General features: G+C 44.9%; 1 protein-coding gene across 1 annotated transcript; it reads right to left on the minus strand.

Annotated features, from left to right (window-relative positions):
- Positions 1 to 8646: 8646 nt before the first annotated feature.
- slitrk2 (SLIT and NTRK-like family, member 2) lies at positions 8647 to 12429 on the minus strand. Its single transcript, XM_072717310.1, has 2 exons — positions 12200 to 12429; positions 8647 to 11865 (listed from the first exon to the last, which is right to left on the minus strand). Exon 2 carries the CDS (start codon positions 11800 to 11802, stop codon positions 9202 to 9204), a length of 2601 nt encoding a protein of 866 aa, XP_072573411.1. The 5' UTR covers positions 11803 to 11865; positions 12200 to 12429; the 3' UTR covers positions 8647 to 9201.
- Positions 12430 to 20253: the final 7824 nt, after the last annotated feature.

The raw sequence follows: 20253 nt of genomic DNA on the forward strand, positions 1-20253 counted from the left end.
AACCTCCTGAAAATGCTTGCAGGCCACTGGATGGACATCTGATCCTGTACCCTTGGTGTCACTCTCACCTCTATATGTGTATAAAAAAGTGCATGATGGGATATGTGAAAATGAACGCATTCCAGTGTACCTGATCTCAGATTATGGCAAATAAAGCTTCATTGTCATTGATATGTTCAGGAAGATCATCTCTGCTGCAAGAAGGAGAGTCATCGCACCCGAACGCGTAGCAAAGGAGGCGCTTTGGCGTTCGTTACCTCTCGATGGCCTCCGGGTTCATTCTACACTTTGTATGAACATCAGAATCACACGGAATCTTCTAGAAGTTCGGCCTACGACGCTCGCCTTTCCGCTGTGGCGGGCGGCGCGATCCGCCAAAAGAGCGGCAGCTGTTTCGAGCCGCATGGCGGGAAAAAAAGCGCTTGGCCCCTTTTGAAGAGCGAGCTGTGCTGGGAATGATTCATAGCCTGCCAGGAGAGAAGAGGCGAGGTGGCGGCGGTGGGGGGGGAGTGGGGGCTTCCTGCAGGCTATTGTGCGATCCGTGGGTTCAAAGGTGTCTCATTTTTGAGCACTTCAAACGCGGCAGTGGCGCCGAGCCCCGCTCTGACTCGTTTACCGTGCGTGTGTCATCATTTTCGGATGAATCGCTCGTTTGTTAGCAGGAGATTCAGTCGGAACTTAAGCCGCCTGGATGGATTTGCCCGTTTTCCGCGCCTCACCTTCCTGGAGGCAAGGGGAAGATGCGTGAGGCGAGGGGCCGCTCACAAGCGACGCGCCACACGCAAAGCCCCCGCGTTCACTTGAGCGAATGCCTTTTATCGATCGCTGTCCTTGTCTCTGCCCTCACAGCCCTGTCCTCTCCCAATGCCTGCGCCAGTAAAGATATTTGCCTCAATTTTATTAGCCTTCATTACATCCTCAGGGTTCACACTGCGTAAAAACTACCACGTACAGGGGAACGTATCTCCGATGGGATCTACACCTTTTTCCAAACTGCCCCAACCAGCGTATAAAAAGGGGCCTTTGAACAGCGAATCGGGCTCCAGAATCCCGTACATCGGCTTCCGTAAGCTGGATGTGACGGGTGCTGGTCCGGGGGTGGAGGCTGGGGTAGTGAAAATATGATATTTTCCAGAGGGCGGGTCCGCACAGCGGGAACGTCGATGAATACCCCATTGTGTGTGGCGCACCAGTGGGGGGGGGGGGGGGGGGGGGATGGTGGTCAGGCTTTGGCTCTCTCTCTGGATGCCACACGCCCCCCTCCCCCCCAAAGTTCTTCTAACTGTTTTGTCACACTTGGAGTGCTGGCTAATGATTATGATGATTCAATTTCACAGCAGATGTTGAGTGGGAAACCCGCACTGATATCCGCTCACGTGGAAAAGCTTTTAAACAGTATCTAACGCTATCGCAGGCTCCCCGGAAATGCTGTGAGTATATCTGTGAAGGTGCTGCCGGGTAGCGATATTAATGCATGGAGTAATAGGTGTTTTTTGTTTCATATATAAATAACACGTAAAACAATAAACTGCTGGGCCACACAATGTGGATGGCTTAATAGAACTATAATAGATCTCGCGAGACTGATCAAATCTGCTATGACCTGGTTGGGTGGGTATTATAACACTGTATTGTTGGGTATTGCAGGTAAAATCAATACAATAGAAGGCATATGAAAAAGGATACGATTTGTTCTGATTAAATTAAAGATGATTTGCGCTTAATGGCATTAATCCGCACAAAAACTCACTCGAGGACTGACAGGAAACAAACCATATTATTGCCTCGTTGTAAATGTTATTTTATTTAAACATAGGTCATAAATCCGCATCAAACTCAAAATTAGCATGATTTAAAAACTCGATTGTAGCGATCTGCCCAGCTAATCGCTGCGTTTCTCAAACGTATACAAAGGATAATACACAGGCTGCTGCGCTTTCTCTCACCTCCCTGACACCGCAAAACAGATATTTTAATCAGCTCATTAGCTACTTGTTTATTTACATAATTCACCTGATTAAATTCACCACAAGGTGAAAATAATTCACACCCGCAAATTATCAGAACATCTTCATTACAAGCACGGCTGGGATCTTGCAAAGTATGATTATAATTTAGCTTTAAATAAAATTAAGGGTATGGGTTTGCATAAGTCATTTTATTATATGTAGGGCAACCTCGTTAAGAAGATGGGAGTCCCAGCAGATACCTTCACTGGCATCTCCTCCTGCTTTATGCGTCGTCACACTTGTGGAGCCAGACAGCAGAAAACAGCCACAGCAGACCTACTGTATAAATGCCACATTGGATCTGGAGTCCATCACCTACCTCATAAAATGAAGCTTTATTTGTCATTTGAACAGATACATTGGAATGTGTTAGTCTCCACTAACACAGTGAGGCTGGCGGTCTGAGATCAGGGTCAGTCAGCATGCAAAGCTCCTGGAGCAATCAAGGGTTGAGAGCCTTGTGCAAGGCCCCAACATTGGCATCAGACAATCAGCCCCAAGATTCAAACCGACAACCTTCTGGCACGGAGTTCTAACCTGCTGAGCCACAAACTGTCCAGACACACTGTACCAGATGACAAAACTACAAGGCTGGCTGCCGTCTCCGTTAACCTTTCCAGAAGTTTTTAACAGTCCCTCAGGTCCTGATTCATCACTGAAGGCATTTTTCTCCCTTAGTGTGAAATCGCGGAAGCTACATAACGTGTAGCCCAAATTACCCCCCCCCCCCCCCCTTTGCTATCCTGGTTGGCAGGAGGTGGGGGTACTTTATGTAGAAACTCACCAGACCAAGGGTCACATGTTCTTCTGGAAGCACCTTTGTGAGCTTCAGATGGCTACGGCGCCCCCTGTCCAGCAGCGCGTCGCCCGGAGGCACTCCGTCAACATCTAAGGCTATTTATCACAGACACTGTGAAACATGTAAAAAATTCATTAAACGCTGGTGATGAAATAAGCCCCCCCCAGACAAACCATCACTCAGGGTACGGGTCAGTAAAATATCTCCCCAGACATCAGGAATTAATAAACCTGGAGCACAGACTGACAGAAACAAACAGGGATTTAATGCAGGTAATACTGGTATTGCTGTTTTCCCACAGAAAGTAATTACATAAACAACCATAAGTACACTAACTGTTTTGAGTAAACAGAGATTAATTTGCCTTTTAATGCTGCCACAAAGACAAACTGTGCTATTTGGTATTTTAAGGTTTTTTGCAGCAAATGATGTTGAGTTAACAGGATCCACGCTAAGTGCCGAATGGGTTCTCCTTTCAGGGTCTAGTCATTACCGGTATCGGGGGAGAGAGCATTAGGTCGACATCGTCTTCTTGTTTTTCACGAGGCCGATTTGTTCCAACCAGGCCGGTGATCACCCTTAGAGATGAGTCACGCTCTGCATTAATTGTGCTGCTGAATCAGTGTTCAAATTAAGCCCAGAATGGTTGTGCAGGATGTCGGAATTTCACTTTATGTACCACTAAAATTTGGGTCACATTTTTTTAACACAGCTGTTGCCCCTCCCGCCCCCACATTGCCCCCATTTGAAAATACACCAGTGCACCTTCTAGAATTTAAATCTCTTCAAAATACTTAATTAAATAGTTCTGGTAAACAGCTTGGTTTGAAAGTGTGTAGCCAGTTGCCATGGAAACCAAAAATCATAGTGACCTACCACACTGGAACAGTAACTGAGCCGTGATCCTCTCGTGTAAACACTAATTAGGCAGCATCGACGGATAGGCGCCTTTGTAAACTTTTGCTTATCTGAGCTGCACGGCACCAGATCGTATCAGCGGGATGAAAGTGAGAAGGTCACGGTGGCATTTAGGAACGGCGGCCTCTGTCTGGTACTCTTCTCCATGTGGCGCTCCCACGCCCCCTGAATCGCTACCATACCGCAGTGCCACCCATTAGGACGGGCTGCTGGTTTTTAGGTGTGATATTTAAATGAGGGACATGAGTTAACTGGTGGATAGATTCATTCAAAGTGCCATTATCCTGTCTTCCTCACAGTGAGTAGTGGCTCCCGGGGATGTGGACAGGCTTAGAGGGATAGGATGCTGTGCTTGTGGTCAGAAGGTCACTGGTTCAAATCCCTGCATCTGCAGAGTGATTTCAGTGTTGAAACCTTGACAATGGCCCTTAACCTCCAGTTCTTTCAAGGGCACAGTCTGACCCAGGTTTCTCAAAAAAAAAAACAACAAAGAACTATATCACTTTAGCTAAAGGCATCTGCTAAATAAACTGTAAAGGCAGTTCTGGTCTTTATGATGCTTTTGACCTTGCTCCTTCAGTCAGGATTGCTATACTGTCAGACCCACAGTGAACAGCAATAACATAACAATGTGATACGCATAGCTGATCCCCTCCTCTACTGTAAGTGTGGGACTGTAAAAACTGTCCAATAAGCCTTTGATATAGATGGTTTACCCACAACACATATCACAGGCATTACAATGGCAAGACTCATTCAGCTCAACTCATTCAACTCAAAGTTAAAAATGTGACCCATATTTAAGTCTGCTTTTGCTGATGCTGTACTGCTTATATGTTGGAAATCCCTGTCAATGCTCCAGCAGAAAATGAAATACAGTAATTGCTGCAGAAGAAGTGAGTCTATAATGTTTGGGATGTCAGTTCTTTGCAACCAAGCGTCATGTGTCTGTCATACAGCAGTTGTGCTAAGCTAAATGCTACGCTACGCTAGTGCTCGAAAGAGAGGTGCGTAATCGGACACCGATCATTAACGTGTATTTATGTGTATGTTAGCATCTAGCATGGCACCAGCTGCTCCTAATGAACCCAGAGCTGCGTGGATACGGGTCCATGTGAATTCGGGATAATAGCAGAGAGGCATGGGGTGTTCTGGGCCTCCTGAGGATGGGCCTCCTTCCCTCACAGCATCTGCAGCTGAGAGGCTGATCGATAATGAGTATCAGCAAATGATGGATTGGGTCTACTACCAGTCCAATGCAGAGTATACACACACACACACACACACACAAATGTAGGGTAAACGTATCCTTATGGGGACCGCTCATTCATTTCAATGGGAAAAATGCTAACGCTAACTATGACAACCTTAACCCCTACCCAGCCCTAACCATAACCATATTTATTTAACCAACCTGATATTTATCACGTTATGGGGACATTATGTCCCCATAAGGACAGGTAAACCCGCTCGCACTCACACACTCACACACAATATATATATAATATATTAAATATATATTATATATAATTATATAATTCCTCTACACACATACACACACATACACACACACACACACACTGTAGAGTACCCAGAGGAAACAGACACAGTACAGGATGACCACACAAACTCCACACACATAGATGGAGGTGGGAGTTGCACCCACAACCCAGAAGGTGTGAGGTACTGTAAGAGTGCTGCCCGCCCTAGAGCAGAGAAAATAAAGCCAAAATCTATTTTGATAAAAGCTGTATGAATATTTTATACCAGTAGGCTCTGGTTTAATGACAAGAAAATGCAGCATTTGTCTCAGAAGAGCTCATAACAGGGCAGAACGCTGACCCCACACTTTGCTCCGCCTTTCCCCAAACTCCTGGTGGGGAGTAGCGTCTGCCACAGGTGGCCGGTGTGCTAAGTGGCTGGCCTGGGGAAATGCGGCCAGACGGAGAAAAGGAGCCCACCAGCAGCCTGGTAACAACCCGGCAAATAACATGAGGGGGGAGGGGGGCTATATGGTGCTCTGCAGGGATTTCTAACAAAGCTGCTTTTAATTAAACTTGATTTATGCTAATATTAGCAGCATCCATAATTTGGTTATTTGTAAACAACACTGTGCTTTTTGTAAGAGTTTCAACTGTCACTGCTGGCCAGTGGCACGTTATGTGTGACAGTATTCTACATGACATTAGCCTGTGGCAGCAGTGCCTATATGTTTATATATGTTTATATATATATAGTAGTCATTTTAAGTGTGTATTATTACACTCTGTCACTGCCAGCTTCAGCATCTTCAAGAAGGTAACAGGAAATCATATTAACAATACAAACCCTCATATGTGACCTTAACTTATATTTGAGCTATTTGCATAAATTCAATAACAAGAGCTGTCCACGGGATCTTCTTAACATAACTTTATGGAATGAACAAAATGGCCACTTCCTGTGAGTGGGCTCGATGCGGCAGACTCTGTCATTTCCTAATTGAATTTCCATGTCACCAGAACCAGTGGTCTGTATTCCTGGTCGGCGTCTGGCCAGACTGACAGGATGATCACTGACTGTTGTGGCCTCTCCAGCAGTCAATTAACATCGCTGTGACTCTTGTGACATGTGAAATTGTCTGCACACACCCCGCCCTCCCCCAATCCAGTATTCCCCGGCAGTCTGGAGAGCTGGGGCTCCGACTACATGTGAAAAGTCCTGCAGCTTTTCAAGGTGGGCTTCCATCAAATGGCCCAAGCCTGAGCAAATGAGGTCGACACACAAGCAGGGGTCAGCTTACAAATCCTATATCCCCCCACCACCCCCTCTGCCCCCCGCCTCGGGTTCCCAACAATGAAACTTTATGAATGAATCAATGACATTTACCAATATAATTTGTACGAAATTAGAAAATGTGTATGAAAATATGGGACTCGATTTTGAAAAATCATTTTTAGGAGGGTTGAGAAAAAAAAGGGTAGGTTTCTTGTGTTTGGGTTACCCTCCTCCCCCCCCCATTGTAGTTACTATTTGTGGCCAACAGAGGGGGGCCGAAGCTCAGGGGCCCCATGCAAATGCGTGGGTTAAGTGGTGGTAAACACTTCTGCAGGCCACACTCCCAAGCTGCAGGAATATTTCAGGGCCCCTGTCCATTTCGGTGGGCCGCTGAACAAATCAGAGTCTCGATCCCATGTATAGCACCCCGCCCCCTGCCTGTACTTCTCTGCCTGTGAGGATGTCTATTGCCCTGTGTTTACAGCCTTTCAATTCTTTGGGATATAGCGACTTAGACTAACTAAGAAAGTCACACCAAGAACTCACTCTTAAATGCAATCATAAACGCAATCATAAAAGCACCGATTAGTGTTAATCTTTTTCCACTTAATAGAGCTGATACTCAGAGCGATGCAGTTTTTTTCCTGTCCCGCTGTAACGTAACAAATAACGGAGAGACTTAATTGCACTGTTTAATATTTAAAATCTTAAGACCCTAATTGTTATCTGATATTCATTGTCTCCATAACCCAGAAAAAAAAGCCCTGTAGCACAGCACCATAAGATGGCATTTGATGATGTGCGATCTGATAAAGGGGATCTGCTTTTTTCTGTTACGTGTCACCTCCCGGGACAGGTCCGCGTAAGGGCGATATGCCTACATTCTCTCATTATTCTGCTCCAATAGCCGCGACATGTGTGCCTTTTCGAGCATCTCCGGTGGAGCATCCACATAGTGGTGCATTGTGGGGGGAGGGGCGATATTACGATCGGACCCCCACCCCCCCAGATTGTTCACAGTTTTTCACATTCCTGCAGTTCCACCCGAAGGAACGTTATGGTGGCATCAGGAGCTCCGCACGACACCCGGTGCAGCTGCGGCGTCCAGAGTGGAAGATCCCAGGCCATCCGCCAGCGGACCGCAACTGCACGGATGCGCAAAGCGAACCGCGGAACCAGAACACACAGCCTAATCACTTGCATCATAATAATAATTATAATAATAATAATAATAGTCTGGGAATACAAACACAACACTCGGACAGTTATGGGGTGAAAATGTAGATATGAGCCATTCCTACAATTAGAACTACCATGAAGGTGATAATACGAGGAGAACGTAAACTATCCCCTTGTTCCACCGATAGCTGTAATCATCCTTTTATTGCACGGATAGCGGCCTCCCGTTTAAAGCGGGGCAGCAGATCATCCAGGCAGCCAACTTCGAGCAAAGTGCTGCCATGAAACCGGCCATTGAGCCGGGGCATGGGAAAAAGAAAGAGGGACCGCGGCTGCTGAAAAGGGGGGCATTTCACACTCAGATCACGGACGCGGTTGCGTAACGATTAAAACAGGCAAAAGCATAGAAGAGAAGCGCATGTGTTTTCATTATTAGTATAGAGTGAAAGCTGCCTCTAAAGATGATTCTCAATGAAACTGTGACACACAACAATCTTATAATTAAATTTCAGATGAACCAAGTTATCACTGAAAAACTATATATCTTTAAAAACGATAGAGGGGCTCCGTAATTATAAATGGAGATTGGATTATAGCTCTGTAATCCGAAGGACTGCAGTGGGCAAGAACAAGAGATAATATTACAAGGACTGGTAACTAGCGAAATAGAGACTCGGGTAACCCACATAAACCGCAATCCAAACGTACCAAGCTATTGATTAGGCCTACAGTATATTATAAACAAACGGGAGAAGGAAAAAGAAAAAGAAAACCTTTCAACGCGTTTCAGTGTAGCCGCAGAATGGCAAATGTTAATGCAGGGGTATTTAAAGACAGATAAAACTGGTAAATGCATATGCAAGCGCACAAACGTTCCTATAACCTTCAAAACTGGGCTCGATTCCGATTAAATCTCATAAATATCGCTCTGAGAATACGGTACAGAAATGCTACAGTGAACATTTAAACTTACTGCGCACTGTATCTATAACAATGATATGTATTCCACTTTATTGACACTCAAATATAAAACATTACTTTCTACTCATAAATAAAGCGTACCTTTTGATTTTCATTTAATGCAATAGACATATAATTCGTTTTTACATAGAGATTCTTTAAAGTACAGCACATAAAAAAATCAGCTTATGGCGGAGAGCAACGATTAAAATACTTGGAGTGCAAAGGCACTTCTGGAAATTCAGGGACTGTCTCATGTTATGTACAGGAATGTCATTTAAAACGAGCCAGTTCCTCCGTCAGTTCGGGAAAAGTCACCCCCGTTTCACCAAGAAGATAAAAAAAAGCATAAAGCTGTATTGTACAATTTCTTGCGACATCTGCTACTATGTGGATGTTTCAAGTACTAAAAAATAATTTAACACCCATTGAAAGCAGTGTATCGATTATTCTACACATATGTTTACTCTTTTGTAGAGGCTGGGGATTAAAAAGAAGCTTTAATTTGCGTCCTCCTCGTGACGTCTAGGTCGCGCAGAGATACTTGTTGAAATGTCAGCGCGAGATCGCAATGGTACATTACAACTGGCTCATTGCCGTTTGTTTCTCTAGAACTTCGAGGTAGTCCGGCTCTGTTTTTAGTTTCCCAGGGAGCAAAGGGTGTTCGTTTTTTGACTGTTCGGCGTAATACTTCCTTGGCGTCCCGTACAGGACAGTTTTATTCAGTCGGTCCTGGTTGTGGCGCCTTACTGTCTCATAAGGGGGCGCGAACGGTCTTTTGGGGAGGGTGCAGAAGCTGTAGTTCAGCGTTCCTGCAGTGGGCAGCTCCTTAACTCTTTCCGCAATGTTCTGGTAGAGGAGCTCAGGCTCCCTGGTTGCACAAGGTTGCTTCTCGATGAACTCCACTGTGCTCACGGTATAAGCGGGACTCCGTGACTGCAGGCCTTCTTTTTTAGCATCCATGGGACTGAAGCCCACATCCTTCAGGTTCCTGTAGTAAGCCACTTGGTCTCCATCTTTCTGCATGTAAATGGGGTTTTGACACATCTGTCCCACTGGAGGGGGGATGTAGTTGTACACGTGACTGTCTGTTTTTTCGGCACCTTCCTGGGCTCCATACGAGCCGTATTGGACCTGGAAGGAGTTCAGGTCCGAGTTGTTGACAGCTGAGGGGATGCTCTCCACCCCTTTGCGGCGTTTGAGGACGAACACAAACAGGCCCGCCCCAAAGCACACAGACAGGATGAAGACAACCAGTAGACCCAGAATTAGCACAGAAAGGGGCACTTCTGTGTGCATCTGGGGCAGGACGTCTGTAGTTGCACTCACAGAGAACACGGTGGGTTCGGTGCTGGTGGCGATGGTGGAGACGGCAGACGCAGCGGCAGCAGCGGCAGGGGCAGCGGCCTCCTCCGTGGCCTCCTCCGTTTCCGGGCAGATGGCGTCGTTGCGCAGGGACCGGAGGAGCCGGCCAGCGTGCTTTGAGGGCGAGTCGCACGTGATCTCATTCACCACCACACTAGTGCTGGACAGCTCCATCCAGTTCTTCAGCTCGACGATATCGCAGGTGCAGTCCCACGGGTTCTCCTGCAGGTCGATCTGGATGAAGGGGGACAGCTGGTCCAGGACGCCCAGAACCGGCATGTGGGAGAAGTGGTTGTTGCGCAGGTTCAGCCTCGTCAGCATCGTGCCCCCAAAGACGTTGTCGGGAAGCGATCGCAATAAATTATTGTTGAGGAACAAGAGCTGCAGATTGTGCAAGGAGTTGAAGGTCTGTGGCAAAATGGTTTTGATAATATTGTACTCCAGGTATAAATACTGCAGGCTCTGCAGACCTGCAAATAAAGACTGAGACAGGCCTTCAATATAATTGCCATTAAGGTAGAGTCTCCTTAAATTAGTTAAGTTTTCAAAGGCTCCTTCCTGAATAATTGCTATCCTGTTGTTCCCAAGGTGCAGAAGCTCCAAAGCCCCATACTCCGTGAAATCGGTCCTGTATATAGTCTGTAAATAATTACCTGTCAAGTGCAGCTTCTTTGGGTAGGAGGGTTTGGGGTGAAGGTCTGTCACATTGTGCAGCTTCCTCTCTTGGCAGTTGATGTTCAGTCCACTGTCCGGGTTCTGCGAGGTGCAGATGCACACGTCCGGGCAGGCGACCGGCACAGGGGACCTCGTCTGATACACCATAATGGGTCCGAAGACGTGCCTGTCCTTATTAGATGCCGTTACCCGGGGGGTGGGGCGGTTTCGCATCTTCGGGGGACGCGACGCCTTGGGCGCTCGGGTGGGGGTCACACCTGGGTGCAGAGTTGGAGATGGACCCTGGTACTGGGAATCGGAAGGGGGCTGCATGGAGCGATGGCTGGCATCGCCGGGGTTTTTCCTGGGGCACAGATCCTGACGGACCAACTGGGTGACGTCCTTCCCATGCAGCCTAAACGGTGTTTCGCAAATGACATCCCCCACGAACACAGAAATGGTATCCAGCCAGGCTTTGAGGGGGATCAGGTCACACGTGCAGTTCCACGGGTTCTCCTCCAGCCTGATCTCCATGATCCCACCGATGTGCTCGAGCACGCCGGCAAAAGGCAGCATCTTCAGTCGGTTCCCCCTCAGATCCAGATGTGTCAGCAGGACGAAGCGGAACACGTTGTTAGGGAGGGAGAGCAGCAGATTGTCGTTAAGGATCAGAACTTTGAGTTTATTCAGCTTGCTGAAAGCGCCAGCCTCAATGGTGCTGATATAATTGTAATCGGCTTGCAAATACTCCAGACTTTCTAAGCCCGTGAAGGTTTCTTCTTTAATTATTTCCAAGTTATTGTTGTTCAGGTGAAGCCGCTTTAGGTTTTTTAGTCCATTAAAAGCCCCCGTTTTAATCTCCTGCAAGCCATTGTTATCCAAATGAAGGGACGTCACATTGCCATAATTTATAAAATCGTTCGCATGCAGCTTGGTCAGAAAGTTTTTGTTCAGAAACAGCTGGCATATCTTATTTTGCGGCGGCTGAAACTGACTGACCGTTGTAAATCCTTTGCTCTCGCAGTTGATGTTTAAGATATTTTCCTTCTCCTCACACGGGCAGCGGTTCTTGCAAATGTCTTTGGAAGTTTTGCGGCTCTCGGTCTTCGTGGGGAAACTGGTCACCGTTAAGACGCCAAGCAACAAAACGCTGTTCAGCATCTTTACAGCGATGTAGCCGATAACTCCAGCGCGAACGTCGTCAGACCTTTAAAGCGGTGACTTCTGAAGAGGGCATGCAGTAACAATTTTTATTTATTTATTTTTTTTAAAAAGAAAAAATAAAAAAAGATTAAAAAATGCAAATGGTCAAAATAAATGTGGAAAATTCTCAGGGACGCGCCGGCTTCTCCATCAGTTTTTTTTAATTATTATTTTAAATCCAATCGGTAATTGAAGGCAATTATAGGACACATTCTGATTGGTATTTGATAGAAAGCGTGTTTCATTTTCCTGAGGGTACTCGATGCTATATCGCCTGTCCCCGCGTCTCAGCCCCTTCATGCAGCAGCAGGAGCAGCAGCAGGAGCAGCCCAAGCATTAAGCGTCGGATACTTACTGAGCGATCGGACCCGAGCAGCCTCCCCAGCCCCGGATCCCGCACTTTGTCATCCCGCATCGGATAGAATCTGGACGCTAGAGGATTCCCATAATCACTTCATTTTGAACCGGCTCCCGATGAGAAGACAAAAAGAAAGAAAGGCAAAAAAGAAAGGAAAAAAAAAACAGGTCACAAAAAGCAGGTTTGGGGGACGCGGTCTAGAGGAGACTCCGCGCTGCTTCATTCACTCCCACTGAGTGCGTTTGCGGTGCGTTTGGACGGGATCCGGCTCTGCGTCCTCCCTCCCTCCCGGTTCAGGAGTCCTACGTCACCCGGGCTGACGGGCGCATTGCATATCATACCGGAGGCTTATCACTCGCTTTTTGCGCTACTCGCAGCATTAATAATACTTATTTTTACTGTGCAGTCCCACCATTTTAAAATTATTTTTATTTGTTGTAACAGATGTGTGTCCGAATATTATTCGTGAAATAATACGTGCTTTTACATGCAACAGTAGGAGTTTATAAATGTGGTGTTTCAGCCGCTAATTGCGGTTTTGGAAGGACGCCCTCATCAGTTACATTACATAAATGTTAAGAACATGAGTTATCTTCGACATGAACATCCATATGAATTATGAAACGCATGCGTCCCTCATATTATTTACGGCCCTCATTCCTTATTAATGTCCGGGTGAAATCACGATGACCGACCGCCCCTGCACCCATATAGTTTATCCCTTAATATGAAAACGCCTTTTGGTCATTGCAAGTAACAGGCTCTCCGGAGCTCCGAGTCTTCATCAGTATTTCCTATATTTTACCAAATGCGCCGCTAGGAGGTGGAACAACATTCTCATAGCGCAAAATCCGACTTTTATAAAATGCGCACCCCCAAAATATCAAAGTCAACTGTAATGTTTAACTAAAAGAAAACTGAAGAGCATGTAAAACCGTGCATAATATGGATTTTTTTTTTAAATCAGAGACGCTGCTCTTATGTAAAATGTTTCACCTCCAGTCAGCAATATTAATTGAATGATTTATTTGTTTCGTGTTATCATGCAAGGTCTGTGACGATGATGCCCCAAAGCACACTAACGTGAGATTTGGAGGCTCAAGTATCCGTGTGGTGCATTAATGCAACCTAGATGTAATTATACTTATTTAATTTTTGACGTCTTTGTGCTCAGCTGTCAAGCAGCCAGTGAATATTTCCCATGGCTTGGGTACACAAATGTATAAAGGAACAGATCCTATGTGCATGTGAGATATTAACTGAAAAGCGGCATCTGAGAGATTCAGCATCAAACTCATCAAGCAAGTGAAAATATCCGATTTTGGCGATACGCGTGCATTTAAATCAGATAATAAGAAATATTAAAACATCATGTAATTTACTGAACTTCGGGGATTCAGTTCTAGGCGTGCAATTTTAAACCACCGAGCTTGCTCTGTTTTCTTTTATTATTGGTGCACTTAGACTATAATGAAAGTCTATACAAGTCATTATTGGCATAAGAGCTTAAACCAACCCGCGTAGTGTCTTTTGTTGTAGAATACACTATTTAGCACTAATGTGTCCTGCTATAACAGGCCACCCAAAGAGAAAGTACCTCCGTCATATCTGCAGTAGTTTTTGGAATAAGGTTACCCGTCTTATGTACAGTTGCAATTTGTCGTTAAGTCTCGTACGTTGGTGATTTCAAAGACATTTGTTCACTTGAAGGGGGAAAAAAGGGAAAAAAACCCGTTAAACTCTGAATTAATCTTACTGCACTTTGCATGAACAGTGCAGTGCTCATTCCGTTATAAATAGCATATGATGCAGTTAGTTATTGGTAACTGAGGGCAGCAGTACACACATAGTCATATATATATATATATATATATATATATATATATATATATATATATACACACATATATGTGTATAGTTATAAGTACTGTATTTATTTTATACTATTCTTAATTGTCACGTTATGTAAGCATGTGTTTGTGAATGGATGTATGTAAGTTATTTATGTAATTCACAGAGGCTGCTAGTAAAACTCATTTGCACTTGTGTAACCCACTCGCACAATAAAAAAAAATATATAAAAAATCCTGGATCCTTGATATTTCATTTTGTTCTCTCGAGGGACGTGCACCTCCCCTCCCCCTCGAGGGACATGCACCAATTCCCCCACCCCACCAACCCCCGGCAACGTATTTACATGCACGGTTACACCTCAGTGCGGTCATCGTGGATGAAGTACAGTACGAACCGGCTGGATGTGTCCTATTAAGGCTTTGTTGACTTACGCGAGCGTTAGCTGTGCAGATGTGGAGGATACTGGCTGCCCTCACAGACCGGCCGGCCACGGTATCTGGACAGCATTCGGTCTCGGTGGGCTGAGAGGGAGCTGCATCCTCGAGGCTTCCGCTTCCATTATGGTATCCGTGTAAATGAAGTTATCAATGAGAACACACAGGGCATTAGACCCTAATTATTGTTCAGAGGAAAATAAGTGGTTTAAGCCAATTGACATCAAGTATTCAAGATTCAAGCTTCATTCAGAAGTTTATTGTTATAAAAATACCATGCAAAGAAAAATTTACTCTGCATGTCATTCTGGCCACAGGTACACAAACACAAGTAACGAATACAAGTGAAGTGCTTGCAATTAGACAGTCAGGACAGAAATGCTTAAGAACAAACATGCATTACTTGGGATGACACTGGAATCAAACATTGTAATAGAAAGCATCTAAAAGAAGTCCGTATTTTTAGCCTCTTATCCAAACAGCATTTTCACACTCAGATTAATTTTGATTGAAATCCACAAACCCCACAGCTATAGAATTGTGAAACCTCTTGATCTGCAAATGTATAGACATGTATCCAAAAGGTATCCTGCTCTCTCACCCTTTGATCAAAGTCAAGATATAGATGCAGAATTATATTTGATGTACAAAATGCCAAGTCTTTTCTCAATCTGGTCAAAGCTAATTTTAAGTTATGCTAAGAGTATGTTGCTGGTACATGCGGTGCATTTACATAGGCACCAGCATCCTTTGAAATATTTTTAAGGCCATGTTTTTAGCAATTTATAAGCACATTCATATCAAATAATAATGCATTCATAAAGCCTTATCAACATGGCTATAGACATTTATCAAAAGGGTTAACACATTATACCTTAACACATTATTATGCTTTATAAATGCCTTATGAAGCTCTCTTCTATAATGCACTATAGATACCTTTTTAATGCATTATAATGGTCAGTATAAGCATTATAGATGCTTTGTACTGCATTATAAAGTTATCTATAGTGTATTATAGAAGAGAGTTTCATAAGGCAGTCATAATGCACAATACACATGACTGTAATGTGCTATGCTTATTTACAAATATTTATAGTTATGTTTATAATGCTTTATGAATGCTTTATAATGCATTATTAATGTGTTTATAAATTAACAAAAACATGGCCTTAAGTAAGGTGTTACCATATCTTTTGTTACTGTAAATATATGTGAAGACTCTTCTGAATGTAGGACAGTTACAGGAGTATAGTAGATGATCGACAGGTGTCTTTGGCTCTGTTCAGTTCTGTACCAGCCTCTCAGTCCTTGTCCCCCTGCCCTCATCACCCCAGTTGACGTGAGCGGCCTGAATGTAAAGTAATGACGCAGGCCTGGGTTTCAGGCATTTTCTGTTGCCCTAGTGATTGATCACTAGGCTTATGCCAACAGACACATTAGTTAATGAAACACAGCTGGCTCTGATCAGACTGATTAACCTGCTAGGTACAAACAGAGCCAGCTGGGTGGAATTTGGGGAAGAGTTTTAGAGCAATGGATGGATGGATGGATAGATGGATGGATTAGGTTATTCTTTTAGTATTTAGATCTGCTAGATCAGTAGTGTTTAAGCTAATACAGCTTTAGTTCCCATTACATAAAGAGGTTTACTTCTCCTTTAATGTAGCAAAAATCCATGTTTCTTGGAATCTACAGCACCTTATTTTCCTCTCACCATGTAAGCACAGTTGCCCATTCAGCAGGTCACCAATGGAGTAAGGTGACTGAAGAAGAGATCCACACTCTGCATTCAGGCCTATCCATAATGAGCCAATGAGGAGAGAGATATGTTAATTTATAATTGCTCTGGGCAACAAGTTTCAATTACAACATTCCACATTAATGGATCAATAAAAACCAATAGATTACACATAATAAAGGATGACAGCTGGCTTTGATCACATGTGAAGCTTTCAAGGAGGAAGGGAAAAAGGTAGACCTCATTGGTTAGCAATAAAGCAACCGAGAGCATTGGCCAATAAATCGTATGAAAGATTTAGGGAACCGAACGAGTTTCCAGTTAAAATCCCAGGGGGAACTGTCAACCGCTGCAATATTCTTGAGGTATAGACGCTTCTGGATGCCTTCCGTAAGTTTCCCGCAGCATAAAAGGCAAAATAAATGACTGTAAACTGTGTTACCAGCTTTGTAAAACAGACTGTCTACGTGGCAAAGTCATAATGTGCTTGGTTTTTGGTGGGAAGTTTTGAGACATCCCCTACCCAAATAAAATCGAGCCAGAAAGCATAAAATAGTTCACGAACCATTTTGGTCTTGCATCAGCTGTTTACGGCATTTTCCACCTCCATTAGATATTTTATGGCGTCCTAATGGGGAGACGGTAACCTCACCCCGACAGCCTGGGGCGAATCCCCTCTGTGAAGACAACAGCAAGAGTGTTTCCATACTCAGTCTCCTCACCCGCTGCTTCCTTCCAGTTTTGGCACATGATACTTAACCTGGGACCCAGTTCTGTTGAGTGACTGGCATTGCCGGCCTACCCTGACACTAACTGCAGATCACACAGGTGTTCCATGAGAGAGGACCCCGGAATGTGCAGGAGAATGTTCCAGAATCTTCTGCTGAGGCCACTGTGGCATCAGCAGATCTGCCAGGAGATGTACTCTGTCAGCAAACGCGTCTCATACCGTAAGAGAAAAATGATACCCGCAGACACAAATTATCTGTGAACTTCTTTGTGCACATGTACATATTTGTTCCAGAGACGGCGAAGAAGGAGGGAATGAGAGAGCCCGTTATGTAATTAATCATACATCTGATGTGTCGATTCCCGAAAGAACCAATGTGACACTGAATGGCTGTCTTCACAGATTCTAGCCGGTGTCGATCGGTTCAGGTCCAAAACTGCAGGAGAATGATACTGCTTGTGGATTGATTTTCCGAGAATTGTAGCTATTGATCATGATGCAATCTGGAGGAAATTGCTGGCGGCTTGAAGCAGACAACAGTCTTTGAAATCCGACTATCCGGCTCTGAAAACACACCAGTGTTTCATTTTAATTACTGTTTAATATCAGGTCTTCTGCAATTCTGTAGAATCATGGAGGGCTTTGCCACAGATTCACTTCAGCACAACATCATCATCCGTCTCTCCCTGCACTTTCATAAACTCCCTGTGTCTCGTTCAATTCTGTTCTAAAAATGAAATGCAATGACGGGCATCCCATCCAAGGTGTCCTCTGCCGCGGGCTCACCGTGACTCCTCGTTGCTACAGAAAAACAGGTGGATGGATGGATGGATAGATGAAGTTCTGCACATTCAAACCTTATCTCACTAACGCAAACATGCACACAATAATGCTAGTTTTTTAGTGGTCAATTTCCAGATTCCACGGTGACTTATTGGCAATATACTGTTCCATCCCAACAAGTCAGTGATAGGCTGATAAATGTTTCGGCAACAGTGTTCCTGTTCAGGGTATTTTTTGTCTATTCTTTTATGGATTACCGTATTCAAAGTTGGCAACATTCACAGAGTGTGCTGCAAAGCCAGACAAGAAAACAACGTTACCAAGGATGATTTTGTCGGTCGACACTTATGGGTGGTGATTTATCATGAAGCCATTACCGTGCTTGGCGCTTGCAATTTAATGAAACTTCTGAAGTATGCTGCGTATCTCACGTTGGAAAAGGTACTTTAAGTTGGGAAATGGGATCTATCTCTGGCATTTTAGGAACAAACCCTATTAAAGGCAATAAAATCTTATGTTGGGCATTTTTTTTTACTTTGATGAGCCATCTGAAGCCTCTCTGTGAAAGTGCCTGCATTAAGCAGTTTATGTGGCCAATGTGTCTGTGAGAGAGTACAGTGTGTCTGTGAGAGAGTATAGTGTGTCTGTGAGATAGTACAGTGTGTCTGTGAGAGAGTAATATATAGCACGCTGCACCAAATGGCCATCGTAAGGGCCTGTCACTTTAATCAGCCCCTTACGTGTTGCAATGCATTCCCATTCTCACACAGGCACAGCAAGTCGCTAATGCGGATCCTTTAACGTAATACCCTCCAATGCCGACACGGCGTTAGCGATGCGTTCGGTAATTAAGTTAAGCGGCTTAGCACTTAGCTCACATAGATAAGCATCGCTTGTGTTTGCTGTCAGTGGTGGTCACCGCTGATGACACTGGGGTTCTGGGGGGTGGGACTCTGGGGGTCAGGATACACTGAAATACAGGCTTGAAATACACTGGAATTCCATGGACCCTGATCATGATAAGCAGACTGAGCATGGATGGATGGACGGATGGATTACTGAGTGTAAGGCAATTTTGAATGTTAAACTGTACCTACAATTTTCCTACAAAAATTGTTAGTCCCTTATCCAGATATCAAAGGAAAACCAGGAGATCACTCTTTCTAAGAAGCGTCATTTACATAAACACTTTCACAAAGGGGTACAGTATGTCCACACCGGATAGCTATGTAACCCAACAAGAACCTGTGAGAATGATCAATATTCACTGAGGGTATTGGGAAAAGTGGCAGAAAGTGTCCCTTGATAAATGATATTTATGATGACGTTCTGGTCATTTGAAGCTGCCTGAACGCGGTATTTTTAGAAGCTACCGGCTCAGCGTTATTTGATCAAGTGCGGATTTACATGTCCGTGTCTCTCATTGTCAGCCAGATTTTGGGCTTTCGGGAGCAGTGAAGCCTCACTTCAAACACTGCATGTTGTGTGAAGCTTAAGATGCTGTTGTCTGTTGTCTTATTCAATTAAATTCCTGTCTTATGAAATGAAGAAAATGAATCTTTTATTTGCCATTTGTACAGATATGTTGGATAGAAAGTGTTTGCTTGAACATATCCTCTCCTGCTTTCCTTTTTCAGGCATGTGAGTGAAGCTCGTGGTCTGAGTGTAGGGCCAGCCATCCATCCAGCACCCCTGGCGCATTTTATGGGGGGGGTGTTAAGGGGCTTGCTCACGGGCCCAGTGGAGATGTGGCTACAATGTGGAGCGCAGGATCTGAACTGCAGACCTTTCGATCGCAGGCACAGAGGCCAAACCTCACCACTCCCTGTGTATTTTACAACTAAGATAAGAGGGCTGGTATTTCTGTTATGTTTTGTTCTAGACCTGAAGTATCTTCGAGGTGCAGCCTGGAAGGAGCTCAGAGCACGAGCTGTTTCCTTTGGCTCTCTTTGCCAGACCCCACCCCCCCCCACACACTCTTTTAAACACGTCCCAGGTAAACAGCGCCAGGGCTAGAATTTTCCGCAGACAAATTCCCGTCCTGGCCATCGGCGATCGGCGCACTGATGGATCGTGGCCACGGGCCAGCAGAAGTGCTGACCCGCTCGCAAGATGCACCCAATGATTTCCTGTTGCCAGCGTGCGGGTCTGAGTGATGAATAGCCGACCCCCACCCATCTATCCTCAGCCTGGCGGGGGGTGGGAGTCTGGCGTTGGCATCTTTTTTTTCAGGGAGAACTATGCCAATCTGTCTTTTCTCCTCCCTCTTTTTGCTCATTCTGGGTTGGCTGAGCCCCAGGTTTCCACCCCATATTGTCTTTCCACTCTCTGCTGCTGCTTTCACCCTGCTGGTGCGCCTAAGCCGGCCGGGTCACCACCGCAGCAGACTGAAGTGGCCCTTTAAGCGAATTATTGATTGAGAGAATGTCTTTCTCAAAGTCAGGGATGACAAGAGCAGGAAACGATACGTTCCCGTTTACAGAGCCCACTTTTAAAACACTTCCTGTCA

This window comes from Paramormyrops kingsleyae, chromosome 10 (assembly GCF_048594095.1).
Source record: "Paramormyrops kingsleyae isolate MSU_618 chromosome 10, PKINGS_0.4, whole genome shotgun sequence".
Lineage (NCBI taxonomy): Eukaryota > Metazoa > Chordata > Actinopteri > Osteoglossiformes > Mormyridae > Paramormyrops > Paramormyrops kingsleyae.

What these genes read in the sequence shown, in the direction of transcription:
- slitrk2 (XM_072717310.1), bottom strand. Translation starts at nt 11,802, where the DNA reads ATGCTGAACAGCGTTTTGTTGCTTGGCGTCTTAACGGTGACCAGTTTC.